This window comes from Dermacentor albipictus, chromosome 4 (assembly GCF_038994185.2).
Source record: "Dermacentor albipictus isolate Rhodes 1998 colony chromosome 4, USDA_Dalb.pri_finalv2, whole genome shotgun sequence".
NCBI classification, from domain to species: Eukaryota; Metazoa; Arthropoda; class Arachnida; order Ixodida; family Ixodidae; genus Dermacentor; species Dermacentor albipictus.
Genome location: NC_091824.1, coordinates 41,306,763 through 41,321,987, shown reverse-complemented (window position 1 = coordinate 41,321,987; position 15,225 = coordinate 41,306,763). Strand labels below are relative to the sequence as shown.

Genomic DNA, 15,225 nt, shown 5'->3' with positions numbered 1-15,225 from the left:
AGCGGCGACTTTTCCGGGCGTCAGCGCCGTATGACGCGGCGAGGCTGGAAACAGCCTAGTAGACGATGGGCCCAGCTGAGCGCGCTTTGTCCGCATGCGCTTAGCCTCAGACTGTTTCCAGCCTCGCCCCGTCAAACGGCGCTGACGCACGGAAAAGTCGTCGCTCCCGCACACCAGTTAAAGATTTGGGCGCCACTACTTCGACCAGGGTTTGTTCTTCTTGGTCGGACCACGTCCGTAGTGTTAGAAGGGGCATTTTTCTCGCGAGCGGTCATAATTGTTGTTCAGTCTCATATATACTACGGAAGCACTGCCGGGATTAGAGACATCTAAACCATTGGAAAAAGAGGACGACGAGGAAAGCGTGCGCGGTGGCGCGAGCCGTCGCTGGGCGTTATTGGGTGCAGCGCCCGAACTGGGGCCTGCTGGCGTGGACTGCGCTACCGCGCCTTTCCACAATACTCATTTATACAGAGGTCTCCAGTACACACGCATGTGTCTTATTTTTGTTTATTAAAATTACTGAACTATTTGTAGTAATGCCTGTTGCAGATTTAATACTAGATCCCAGAACCGCTTTGAAAACACTAATTCCAGACTCTTGTGGCATGTTATCTTTCGCATGACACTTTTTGAGTAAAAATCCTGAGAATAGAAAATCTAGTCCGGCTGTTCAATATTTCGTGGGGACGGGGTGGCCTCCTTCAAACCAGAGCGTGGCATGGCATGTTCGAATACTGCGAAAATGTTTATGTAACGCTGTTTAAACAGCCATGCATGAAGTAGGGTGCTGAAAACAACCTAAATATGATATAGTTTCGCGCTTTTTAGAACATGGCGTTATCATATTTATCGTAAACGTCAGAATAACAAGGCAGTTAATCAGTCAGTGGAAACTAATATATATGCAACATAATTATAACGCGATTCATCAGGTTCATAAGTTCTGTAAACATGAGCCTGTTTTATATTTGTGTAAGATGTAATTGCGTAAGATTTTTGGAATTTGAATTCCAAAAAGCCAGCTTAGCTCCCCGACGCCACCGCAGGAAGACGAAGCAGGTAACGCGGTAGTCACCACCATTCCAGCTTCCCTGGGCCAGACAGTAGTATAAACAATACTGTGGGATCTCGTTCTTCAAATTATAGTCTGATTGTTCCGTCCACCGGAAGAAGTTCATCAAGCGCACGCACAGGGCATAGACGCAGAAAAGCGCCCGGCTATGAATAGGCGCTAGTTATTTATCACTTCGCGGCCTCAAAATATTGCACGCGCTTTCGATGAGCAGCTGTAAATCAGGCACGCAGCACCCGGGGAATAACGGGATGGCATTGTAGGGCATTTTTGCGCCGTTAGCGAGAGCCACGCACATTCGCGGCTAAGCGGTCTCTGCGGTCTTGCGAGACGTTAGAAAGCACTTATATTTTCAGGACCAGGTGTTCAAGGAGCATCGCTAATCGCGTAACAAACATGGCACTTACACTCATCAATGATAACTTAGTCCTCACTGAACAACAGCTCGCGTGGGTGTCTGCAGCACGAGAAGGGCTAGGGTACCACCACTACTATACGGTAAGTGACTGGCGGTGTTGCTGGTATTTTGTTCTGAGAAACGCTTCAATGGAAAAAACTCACATGGTCCATTGCAATGCCCGTAATGAATAGAAGAAGCTTCTTGGACATCAGCGTGAAGAATGAAGGCTGAATGGTACTTTAAGTGACACATAAAATTTTTTTTGCCGATCGCACGTACCGGGGGGCATGGGTGTTATGCAAGGTATTTTACAAGTACTTAGCTTTCCAGCATTCCTTGGTGTTCTGCAAACTGCTACCAGGTGAACAAACGTGCTTGTGTGAATTGAGTGACTCCTTTAGTGGAATCGGGAGCGCACGCGGGTGTGATGGCAGTAGTACGACAATGATCACGTCGAAGAGAGAGAGAAAGCAAGGGTAGGGAAGGTAGGGAGGTCAACCAGAACAGCATCCGGTTTGCTACCCTACACTGGGGGTGGGGGAAAGGGGAATAGAAAGAGGAAGAAAGGAAGAGAGTCAGCACTGAGTACATGTGGGAGGGACACCTTACACAATGACACTATAAGCGGTCTCTTAAGCCCGTGCACTTCAAGTACCGCACTAGTGCACGAATCGCTTTTCGAGCCAGTGACGGTTGTGGCCACGGTCCGAGTATCTTTGACTCGGTGAACGGTCTCGAGTCTAGTCTGTGTAAAGTTGCCCGCAGAGAGAGGCGTTGGACATCGTAGCGAGGGCAGGTACACAATACGTGCTCGATGGACTCCTCGCACCCACAGGAGTCGCACATCGGGCTCTCGGCCATTCCCATACGGTAGGAGTATGCGTTCGTGAACGCCGCTCCCAACCACAAGCGACACAACAAGGTTGCTTCGCCGCGGGAAAGGCTAGATGGCAGTTGTAGCCGTAGCTTGGGGTCCAGTTTACGTAATCTGCAATTGAAGCCACTTGATGTCCAGAGATCTTGGGACTTCTTGCGCGCAAGGAGGCGAAGTTCTCTGGCAGCGTCCGACCTCGCCAAAGGTGTTGGACGCGTCTGTGTGTCTTCGTGGGCACACCGGGCAGCCTTGTCAGCTAGGTTGTTGCCGACGATGCCACAGTGAGCAGGAATCCACTGAAATACAATGTGGTGTCCTCTTTCCAGAGCATGGTGGTGCAGTTCCCTGATTTCAGATGTCATTTGCTCGTAAGTTCTGTGACGTAACGTGGACTTGATGCTATGAAGGGCTGCCTTAGAGTCACAAAATACGACCCATTCCTCTGTTGGCTCTTCGGTGATGTACATCATAGCGGCATGGAGAGCTGCAAGTTCTGCCGATGTAGATGTAGTCGTGTGCGACAGTTTGAATTTAACTGTAACGTTCTTGGCTGGAACGACGAATGCGGCAGCTGAGCTGGTAGGTGAGGTTGAACCATCGGTATATATGTGTATGCGGTCATGATACGTCTGGTGCAGTAATAGGAGTGTAAGTTGCTTCAGAGCCGGCGATCACGTCGAAGAAGATCATAAAGCAGCATTTCTACACCGGCCGTTCGACAGGAGCATGTGACATGACGATCGTTGGGTACTACATGAGTAGTGGGAGACCGCAAGAAAGAGCAACAGAGATTGTATCATCAGCAGCTAGGTGTTATACAATCGAACTTGCCAAAGACTACACCGTGTGGGGTATGTTCAAACGATGTCATTTGTACATTGACAAAAAAAAAGAAAACGTTGAAACATAATTAGCTATCGCCGATCGTGAAGTTGGTATGACGTCGCACAGTTTCAACGCAGCATGAGCTACTACGGTTAAAGCACGGGGGGACGTGGACCAGACCCAGAGCTTGTGCAGTAGAACCCGACCCCTGAAAGCGTGAGCTCTTACAGAAAACGAAGACAAGAAATTCACAAGTGACACGGCCACCTAGTGAGTCGAAAAGCTGGCTTTCATTGGAGCGAGTGGAATACGCGTGCATCGTGGCCTAGTAGTTACAGCAGCCAGTTGTTGTGGTCGACGGCAGAGGCACGATTTCCCAATCGGTCAGGCAACCTTTTCTTTGAATGAAATCTCGGCGAGACAGGAACCTACCTACCTCTCAACCCTACGGCAAAGTGGCCAAAAGGATTCAAGGAGTGCCTCGTACTTAAAGGAAGCATAATGAGTGCCAAAAGCATTATTAGGTTACTTGAATTATTTACTAATTCTTCACTCATTTCTGCCTAACGATTACGGTAACCTTTACAAAAACGTTAACGCTGCTTTCCTTGCAATTTCTTTTCGCCTCCCTCTCTCTCCGGCTCATACTTCGTTTTTGTCGCGGCTGCTACGTGGTCGAGCACGCGCGAAGGCAGTGGCGTGATTGCAGTAGGGGCGTTTCAATGAACGTGAAAGACGCGTATCGCTTTCTTAGCGCATCAGGGTAGCGCTCAAGCGACAGCGTGTACACGTGACGCATCCTCCTTCATCCTAAACGAGCCAGGTCTTTTATCAGTCGACATGCGTTCTGCCGAGGTATGAAAGAGAGCACACAGCGAAAGATGCCTCATTTCCATCCCTTCTTCAATGCCGTACGCAAGCGCCCAAAAAGCAGGGTGAGACCATCTATACCGTCTTGATCTACCCTATGCAGTAGCAATGCTCCGATTATCCTGCCCAGCTTATTTGCACCGTTTATATGATTGCGATGCCATAGAAACACGATGCGAAGCACCGTTTATCGCGTTCTCGTGAACACCGCTCTAGTGATATCATGCGCAGAAACAGGGGGAACTAGCTGGTGCTGTAGATGCCCGCTATGCGCATGCCTCACCAGACAGTATGTTGCGCACCGCCGGCAAGACCAATCTCACTAGCACAGTGCATACTCCCTGAGGAGTTAAACGACAGCATAAGCACAAAGGAAGTTTCCAAATCTGCGGCGAATACTATTCGAATAGCAGTACTTTAAGTCCACGCTTGTTGCAATAACTCTTCAAGAGCGTGCTTGTGTGGAACGTTTGTCAAGCAACGTTCTGCGCTTAGCGAGGCCCTATATATTTCCGCTATTTTGCTTTCCACACCCGACGTTTGCACCCGCCTCCACTTTGCGAGCACTTCACTACATTGCTCCTCCAGGTTCTTCACACTCACAATTCTGAGGGCGACTGCACGAGTTGATGTGTCGAAGGACTGGATCTTCAGCCTCATAAAGGTGGAAATGGAACCACTGTTCCGGTTTGGCGCCGCTCTGTAGGCTTAGCAGCGTCAAAGTAGGCAGATTATACTAAAAAAAATAAACACAAAGCATGTGGCCAATACATTGTGCTCAGCGTGAAATGAGGCCAAGCGATGGCTGAGTTTACAGTTTTTTTTTTGTCAGAAAGGATAGCAAAATAGAAGCGCGAATTCAAATCCAAGCGGATGGTTTGGGCCGTCTGGGCTGCCTGGGTGCGGAAATCTCGTTAGGCAACCACGGCAAGCTAGGGTAGGTCTCTTTTCATTCCCCTGCATACGACTTGCATGTGTAGAGGGTGTAATGAATTACGTATCGCTGTAACACCACTCTAATAACGCAAAAATAAAAGTATATAATCCCCCCTTATACGTACCATGACATCCAGAACATTACGCTGCGCAACCATTGTTGCTTGTGCACAAGTTGTACTTCAGACAGCTCTGCGGGTTATTTCTGGAATTGACGGGAACATATTTTCTTCGTAAGGCTGTTTACAGCGCGTGGTAAATTATACATTTTTGCATTTAAGCGGGAAATATACTCTTCCTTGACATCCATCTAAATAAACTTGGAAATGGCCCACCTACTTTTATGTCAAGTCGCTAGTTTCCATGTTAGCTGAATACAAATAATTAGGGGAATCCTGCCCGCGAACACCTCGTAGACCACCGCATGAACAGAACATGTGCAATCGTATCAGGCTGCCGCTGCGAATTACGCCATATGACCGGGCTGTTTTGCGTTTTTAGCTCTTAAAGACCAGCATAACACCGTCTTTAATAAGGAGGATAACCTCTATATCGTTTGTAAATTGTAGCTGTTTGTCTTTGTTATCTATTTTACAGGTTACAAGTTTTACAGGTTGCAGGTTTGTGCCAACCTGTGATCGTTGCAATGTTTATTTTACTTTCGCAGGGAGACGGCATCACCGAAAACCCTTTTACATTCAACCTCAGCGCCAGCATTCTAGGGGGAGATATCGTCATCACCGTGGTCCTACGTACGCCTGACAAAAACAAAAAGTGAGCAAGGGAGTTTAGCAGTTTGAATATATTGAGAACTTCGTCCACTATTTTTTTTTCGTTTACGAAATTTGCTCATTGGATACGTCGCAGATCAGATATCTGAGCATGCGAAACATTGCACTCTTATGTAGGCGTACGCAAGAACAATTTAGCTTGTCCGAACAAAACCAAAGGCAGCGACTACGGCGTTCCTGGTCAAATGGGTCTTTGCTTACAGACATCGTAACGTGTGAGTGAGTCAAACATTTCTAGGAACGCAGACAGGAAATTGTATTTAAGAAATAAAAACGAGTGTTCTTGCTCAGAAATATACTGAAGCATTGCCAAAGCTTGAAAATCGCAACATGTGTGGCGCCGCACTTTCGTAATATCTCCGGACTGCAATCAGTGCAACGCTGATTGATTGCGACGTTTGGAGAAGTCGTGAGTAGCTTTGCATTGCGTGCGCCTTTCAAGTGCTGTGTATACTGGTTTACGCGGTTCTAAATATATTAATGAGAACGTATGTTAAACGCACGGCACATTCGTGAGAAAGTTGAGATTAATTATCGCAAAGAAGTAACGAAATGGTTGCTATAGGAATCTCATTGTAACAAGGACAACAACAACAGGAACTCATAAAAATTTACGCGACTCTAATGCACAGCAGCCGCAACGGTGGACGTGAAGCGTCTTTCACGTTGGCGCTTATGTCAATTATAATTGTGTGGACGTTATGTGATGCCATAGACGAGAGTTTTAGTTTCTTTGATAGGTTTTAACTGTATAAGTATTCAGTGCTTCTGAAACATATGCGTTGGGTTAGGGTCCTCGTCGAAGGAAGGTAATAAAAGGACTTCCCTTCGAAGGTTATTACGCTACCAATACTATTAAACCACATATAACTACTATATCGTGAGTTACTACAGTATTAGCTTTCTGTTCTCTCTGGATAAGCTTCCGTTCACAAGATGCAGCTACTAGTGGTGTCGCTACCGTACACCTCTCCGCGAACACGGTGTTCCGCAAAACCACATGCGTTGTGTGTACGGGGCCATTCTCTCTGAGCCTGACGGCCAGCTGAGCCTCTCATAGATGGAAACCATGTGGATGAAGAGGAAGCACCAAGTTTTCTCTGTCAGCTCCTGGTCCCAATAGCTGTGGCTGCCCGTGCAGCTGCGAGGGAAATCCTGGCTTCACGCTATCGGCACGTGGCCTGGAGTACCATGATGATGATGGCAGTGCGCACAGTGCCCCCTACAGCGAGCGCAAGGTACACGTCGCTGCCTTCACAGTGCCGAGAGAGTGGACAACTAGGCGTGAGGGCATGTTGGCGACTGCGGGAGCCGGTGTTGAATGGTGTACATGGCTCGCATGATGTGACCACCGGGATACCTTAGCAAAACCGCAGAGATGGCAGTGGCTCACCTGGGAGTTGGTGTGGCGAAGCCTCCGACGGGCCAGGCTGGTCCAGAAGAATAGCCAGGAGAAGTTCTGCGGCCATTCGAGGCTGTCCAGTTCACAGCGAACGCGGCTGTAACTGTCTGGCTAGGCTGAGAGATATCGAAATGATGAGAGCCGTCGAAATGTCGAAAATGAAGTATTAGGAAAGGAAGCAGACGGGTCTCAGATGCGCTGCAAGTTCTACAGCGAACTAAAGGTGACGAACGCGGGAATGAATCGCCAAGGCTGAGATGCTGTTTGTCCAGTTCTCGGAGATTTACCAGAAAAGAAGTGGAAAGGACATGCTTTGGACAGTTCATAAATTACCATTAAGAACGAGAAGAAGCAAAGCTGCATCAAGATAAGTAAAGTAACGGACAGAAGGGCCAGTAAAAATTGAAAAAAAGATATTTAAAGCGATGAGTACGATCAATACATCGCTTGTGAAAACTGAGATAAAAAAAAGAAAAACTGACAAAACTTTGAGAAGAAACTGCCCTGCATATGATGCTTTCTTTCATATTAGGTCTTCATTTATTAGTTATTTTACAAATAATATCCTTGTTATTGTAAAGCTTGTGGAAATTTTAGTGATCCATGTGCAATTTAGCATTGGTTTTCGTTCTGCTCCAACTGCTTACGCTTAAGTGTAAGTCTTGTTTGACAAATCACCTAAACATTTTTTTCTTGCTCACTCTACAACTGCCTCATCCATATCCCTTCTTCCTTTTATCTGGAAGAATTAGGAAATTTATATTGATAATGCCGGCTGAAAAAATACTTTTGGACTTTGATCTTCCCTCATTCTTACAAGAACTTGCAGCCTGTTCCGCCACGCCTACTAGTCCGTCCTCTTGAACATTTTGAATGCATAACTTTTGTCTATTCATCTGCCTATGGTCTTTTTCTGTCGCGATCGAAAGACAGAAAACCCTGCCTAGGAAACTAGTTGGTGACCTCTGGCAAAATCCTGCAAGATGGGTAAGTGGGTAAGTTTCTTTGCAATCACGAAGACTTCTTTTGGCGTGAGAAGACTACGGAAGATGGCGGAACGAGAGAAGAGCAATATTATTTCGTTACTGCACCTCTCTAGTTTTCTTTGCGTCGACAATTGTGAAATGACGAATGGCTATGTGGCGTACTTTCAACGTGGGATTGCGGCCGAGGCTTGCCATTCTTTTGCCCCTGCTCGTCGGTCAATTCACCATCTTCCTGTCATTATTCCTAAATGTAAGATATTTGCAGTAACAATTGTAATCCTGAGTAGACATGTAAGTGAGTCACAGAAATTAAGGCACAACCATGAAGATAATCGAACCAGAGTAAAATATTTGATGTTACTATACCTTTCACTCGAACGGCATGATAAAATTTGAGCGAGAGTTTGACTCGGTGCACCAGGCTATCAAGTTACACCTTCCCGTTTTCCTCATTCTTATTTCACAGGTGTCATTTTATATATTTATCAACGGAGAGACGGAAATTTTACCAGAGGTGGCACAATGAAAAATAATTGAATTCTGGCGTCGTTGTTTCTGCAGGTTCAACTTCTCCTTGGAGCACATTTTTCAAGCCGACGCGATTCACTACAAATCATTGGTGGACTCCTCGAACAAAATGAACTCGGAGGTAACCCTCACTTCCACGGCTACGACTGGAACCACCACGGCCGGGACCAACGTAGCGATCTTGCCTGGCACTCATGTCTTTCGTGTACTGATGGAGCGAAGAGTATTTTTACACGTAGGTAGCTTCATTGCGTCATTGGGTTCTTTAGAGGGCCCCGCACCAGACCCCATTTCAAATTTTAGTTTTAGAGTCGAAGTTGTAAGATCCCATCTAGGGGCCTTAGAGCGTAGCAATTATTCAGCTTGATGCATTTTAAACGTAGATGACAAATAAAATTATGAGCCATTCCACTCTGTGATGGCGGACGCCGAGCAAACTGTGTAGCACTCGACAAAGAGGTGGCACAGAATATTTAACAAAGTTACGAACACATTTATTGTCTTGATCGGTGGCCATCGTGACAAAAGGTACGCACGGGCATTTATTTTTATACACCTGCGTTAATTCGTGTTGTACATTCGTTATGTACATTCGGGATCTCATTTCGCTATATAGTGAGGCGAAGAATTTGAGACCGAAATCACCGCATCGACTGGCAGTGGGCCATAGGGTGCCTACATGAAAGCCCTGTAGTGCCCTGTAAAGCCCTGTACGTCAGCGCCTTCGAAGAGGGATGGGAAGTGTAGGAACGCTGGCATGATGAGCGGCAACGGAGCCAGCGGTGTAAGACGACGACAATGAAAGCGCGAGCATTGGCATGAGTCATCGCTGATGATGATTGTTTTTGCTCAGGCATATTTATTGACGGCCACGAAATATGCACGGAACCCTAGCCATAAACAGCTTCTATGTAAACCTGAAAGGCATAATTGCAGTGCTGCCAGGATGCTACCTATACGTAGCCAGGATGAAAGCTTCACGCCAACATAAACGCTACCTGCCTCCCGCCTTAACTAGTGCCGCAAGCGCCACTCTTTCTTTGCCTTCCGCCTATACTATAGCTGAGGGACTGCGTAACGTTTACGTTGCTTGCAGCACGGCCATTTTCTTTCTCTTAGCGGCATGGCGATAGCAATTATATATGTGGGAGCGTCAGGCGAATAGCCGCCGTTGTCATCGCCGTCGCCGTGATGCTCACTATAAAGTCCAGGTGCGATAACATCGCTGTGGCGCCTTGTGTGCTGGCGACGCGACTGAAAGCTTGCGCGTGTGAGCGGAGACGGATGTTTGCTCAACTTTGCGCACGACACACCCGCCGTGGTTGCTCAGTGGCTATGGTGTTAGGCTGCTGAGCACGAGGTCGCGGGATCGAATCCCTGCCACGGCGGCCGCATTTCGATGGGGGCGAAATGCGAAAACACCCGTGTACTTAGATTTAGGTGCACGTTAAAGAACCCCAGGTGGTCGAAATTTCCGGAGTCCTGCACTACGGCGTGCCTCATAATCAGAAAGTGGTTTTGGCACGTAAAACCCCATCATTTAATTTTTTCAATTTTGCGCACGACAGGGAAGAAGGTAGGGAGGGAGCATGCCGTCTTCCATCGCGCATCCGGCGTAGGGGGGGGGGGGGGGGGGTTGTTTTGTTCCGAGTGTGGCTGAGCGGGGCAGCGCCGGTCTTATCTTGAAAGCGATCTGCGGTGGGAACAGGGTCTAGGTGAGCCGAGGGCGGGTTGCATCATGTGCACAGTGATTTCACCACTTAGTTCGTGTTGAAGCGAGTTGCAGCCCGAAGGCCAATTCGCTCTCTACTGATGTCACTGTGCGTCGAGCTGGCGTTTTGACAGCGAGTGGCTGCGACCATCGAGTGGGATGTGTTCATGTTTTCCTGCGCATGCGTGTCAAGATGCTTATTAATTTATTTACTAAGCGAATGTTTGCGGCTGTTTTTGCAAATGACAAAACGACAAACCTTGCTTCGCGTAACTGTCTAATAATTTGCTGTCGAAATCGGTGCTTCCCATTTCAAGCAAGAAAGTCGCAGTTTCACCAGAACGGCGAAGCATTGGCTGCAAACGTAAATTAGTAGACAGCTATATAAAGTAAGGGTAGTAGCTTTATCGGCCGTATAAATTTGTAAATATTCGCAAACTATATAAATTAACAATCATGTTGTCACGCGCGCCGGAGCAAACGTAGACAAATCTCCCTCGACGACTGCGGAGACTCCCTGTATCGAGCAGTAAGCGAATTGACTTTCGTACTGCCTGTCGCTTGAATGTGAGCTAAGCGGCAAAAACAAAGCTTACACGAGGCTATGAGCGCTAGGTGCACCTAGACTCTTCCCTCATTGTATTTCACTTTCGAGATAAGGCGCGTGCGGCCACACCATACGCAGCAGACGCCCGAGTAAGACCCTCCCTCTCCTCCCAACTTCGCTGTCCTCGGCGCCTTGCGTGCGACGAAGGATGGTGCTTCATAGCCGCTTTCCTACCGTGTGTGTGCGAGATTGAGTCGCCATCGTCAGCTCATCTTTTCGTTTTTCTTGCCAAGTCCAGTTTTCAAAATGCAAACATTTTGTTTCTGCCAATGTACCCCTTGGTTAATTTCCAACAAAGCGACACATGTTTTATTTGAATACCTACATGTGAGTGTTTATTTCCGGGATTTTCCTGGGGCAGGTTGTTGATGGTCGTAAGCTTGGTAATTGAGCCAGTGAACACATTGAGATGCCCCTGCCAAGGTATACCATCGCGCGCCGGGCTTGAACTAAACGTTAACAAACCTATTGTTGCCGAAACTGGAGTCCCACCATTGCGGCACCCGGGGAATGTGCATGGGCCATCTTTGTGTATCAAACACACCAGAGAATAAATAAGCATATCAAGGCGCGATGATTTGCGATAGTTGATGTGCATGCATTTTTCCTGCGGCATGTGCTAAAGGATACTAACAGGTACGAAACCAGCACTGGTTATAAAGTGGACATGAAGTGACTCGGGGAGTCACTTCGTGTACTCTTTATATCCAGTGTTCCTTTCGCCCCTGTAAGTGCCATGTAGCACATAGCACAGGAAAAAAAATGGCTGTGGCTTAGGTAAGGTTAAGCCCAGGATGCGAAGCATACTAGCCTTTATTTTAGTTGTTGAACCACTGTTTAGCTTGGTGAACTGCTGTTGCTTGGCTATATTTGGTTCGGCTAGACGAAGAAACAACTCATGCGTTACTCTGCTTCGCCTTGGACGCCCCGCATTGGACGCGGTGAGCGTCGAGCAACGCAGCGTTCGGCGCGGCAACGAAATGTGCGCCTGAGCAAGCGACGCACGCCTGAGCCTTAGAAACAGCTCGTTTCTAAGGCAACACCGCATTCACTAGAGGCGCTTTTGTACCGCTTTGAAGCATCGTACTTGTGGCTCAGTGGTAGCGTCTCCGTCTCACACTCCGGAGACCCTGGTTCGATTCCCACCCAGCCCAACTTGCAAGAGTTGAGCCAAAGCCACTTCTCCTCTGTCGTGACGTCACGGTGTCACGTGGTATTCAAGGCGACACCACCGCACCTGAGGAGCTGGGTTGAGCTCTCGTAATATGCTTCGCATAAAACAAATCCGGATATGAACGCTTTGAAATATGTGATGGACGCCTCCATATCGATAAGCGCCACTAATGTTGTGCGAATAGCAGTTTTAGATGAATGGATTGTCAAGAGCAAATGAACTACAATGCTTTTCTGATAGTCTTCAAATTATGAGCAGCTGTTCTCACTACTAAAGTGGCCTTGAAATTTATTTTGCGTACTGTTTACAACCGTAGCAAGCGTGTAGGAAGGGAACTTCAACTCCTTCAGAATCGGCCCTCCAACACCCCTCGGGCATGGCGAAAAACACATTCCGAGGTTAGAGCATGCTACTGTGAACATCTCAGTCAAATTTTGAACTCGAGTGCAGCGCGCGGTTTTCACAGACGGAGCATAGTCACCACTTTCTCAAGAGAGATAGGAAAACAAAGGCGGAAAGTTAGGAAGGTTAGTGAAAGGCGTGTTCGGTTGCCTACCCTATACTCGGGGAGGAGGAAAGGGGAACAATGGACAATGAGAGAAAAGAAAAATAACAGTCAAAGATTCACAGTCAGTCGCAGGAGGATCTCCTCTGTCACAAGCGTTAGCACAAGCCAGTATCCTTCACAAAGTGCACAAGAGCTTATTGTCCTTTTGCATGCTCAATGCACATGAGATGGCCCAAGGATCTTCCGAAAGCGCTCTATTATCAAGCAGGTTGAGTTTAACTTGTAGAGAACGTCTTTGAGTGTCTAAGGATGGGCAGTGAGGCAGAAGATGCACTAGAGTCTCATCGCTCCTGCACAAGAGGCACGCCGTACTTTTGACCATCCCAATTAGGAACAAATAGGCATAGTAAATATGACGCCTAACGACATGCGACACTGTAATGTTCTTTAGTGACTCGAGAGCCCAGGTGTCAGGCGAAGTTGCAACTTAAGGTAGAGAGAGTGTAAGCGTGATTTGGGGAAACCAGGTGAATTTCGTCATAGAAGTGTGATGTGGCGAGCAAATGCTTGAAGAAATGCGCAGCATTAGTTCCTAAAAGACAGACAGACAGACAGACAGACAGACAGACAGACAGACAGACAGACAGACAGACAGACAGACGGACGGACGGACGGACGGACGGACGGACGGACGGACGGACGGACGGACGGACGGACGGACGGACGGACGGACGGACGGACGGACGGACGGACGGACGGACGGACGGACGGACGGACGGACGGACGGACGGACGGACGGACGGACGGACGGACGGACGGACGGACGGACGGACGGACGGACGGACGGACGGACGGACGGACGGACGGACGGACGGACGGACGGACGGACGGACGGACGGACGGACGGACGGACGGACGGACGGACAGACAGACAGACAGACAGACAGACAGACAGACAGACAGACAGACAGACAGACAGACAGACAGACAGACAGACAGACAGACAGACAGACAGACAGACAGACAGACAGACAGACAGACAGACAGACAGACAGACAGACAGACAGACAGACAGACAGACAGACAGACAGACAGACAGACAGACAGACAGACAGACAGACAGACAGACAGACAGACAGACAGACAGACGAACGGGCAGACGGATGGACGGACGGGCGGACGGACCGAGAACTTCATTGATGGTCCTGAGAGGCTCCAATACCCCCTTTTCGAAGAGTTGATGAAGCCGCGGGTTTCTCCCACGTCGGGACGGGAAGGCCAAGCATCACCGCCGCATAGTACGCTCTCTCGACAGCCTATACTTGACGTGAAAGCTCGGAGCTCCGCAGCGCAGAGATCCCCGCTTCTCCGGTACAGCTATGCGGACCCCTCTGTAACGCAAGCAAAAAATGCAACGATTCTTAGTCCCGTATGGTTCATGGCTGCTCACTTTGGGTGAATTAGCTGCGATGTCACTACCCCTACTGGTGTTGTCTGTGATTTCAATGGGGATGCGCCGGCGTCGAAAAAGGAGCGATTTACGCATTCCGTGCTGTAGACGCGTACCTTGCGATGCCACACCAATCCGGCCCAACCGGCAAGCCAGCAGCGTACGTGCATCGATTTCACTTTATCAAATAATGTGATTGCAGTTGCGAGTAAAATAATAACCACCGATCAAGACAGTGAATGAGCGTGCGTATTGTTGGTCATGATGAACTCCCATGAAGACAAGAAATGAGTTCGCACCTTTGTTCAAAACTATATATATATATATATATATATATATATATATATATATATATATATATATATATATATATATATATATATATATATATATATATATATATATATATATATATATATATATATATATATTGTAAGCATTTATGCGGACTTCATCTTCATCTGTACAAAGTCATCATCAATCATCGGCTCGTGTTCGTTTTTGCGTCGGCGCCATTTTTCCTTCTTGGAATAAAGCGTCGTCTCAACCGTAGTATTTCAAGTGGTGGAGGCGCTTTAAGATCCCTTCGACCTCAATCCACTTCAAGATCTCTCCTGGAGCTACGTTCGGGACGCCGCTTACGCCAAGAGGCCGCCATGTCGCAAGACCAGACCGCAGCATCCACCATCTCGGTTCAAGTTCCAGCCACCCCCAATCCCAGCCCTGCCAACAACCGGTATCGCGACCCTGAAATCTTCTCTGGCCTTCCAGGTGAGGACGTTGAAGACTGGCTCGACAACTACGATCGTGTCAGCGAATACAACAACTGGAACGAGACATCGCGGTTAACCAACGTGCCATTTTACGTCTCTCAAGTAGCCAAGACATGGTTCCTGAATCATGAGAGAGACTTCCGTGATTGGTCGTCTTTCAGGGAGCAGCTACGGCGGATTTTCGGCACGCCCACGGTTCGTTCGGAAGTTGCGAAAAAGAGGCTGTCTGAGCGCGTCCAGCATTATGGCGAATCGTATACCTCGTACATTGAGGACATCCTCGCGCTCTGCCGCCGTGTCGACAGTGCCATGCCA

General features: G+C 48.0%; 1 protein-coding gene across 1 annotated transcript in view; it reads left to right on the top strand.

Annotated features, from left to right (window-relative positions):
• The first annotated feature begins 1,328 nt into the window (after positions 1-1,328).
• The window catches only part of LOC139059631 (uncharacterized), a 43,446-nt gene continuing 29,549 nt past the window's right edge, over positions 1,329-15,225 (top strand). The window contains exons 1-3 of the mRNA XM_070538053.1: positions 1,329-1,573; positions 5,648-5,754; positions 8,721-8,922. Of these exons, the coding sequence (XP_070394154.1) occupies positions 1,472-1,573; positions 5,648-5,754; positions 8,721-8,922 (411 nt within the window). The 5' untranslated portion in view covers positions 1,329-1,471. The remainder of the gene's footprint in view (positions 1,574-5,647; positions 5,755-8,720; positions 8,923-15,225) is intronic.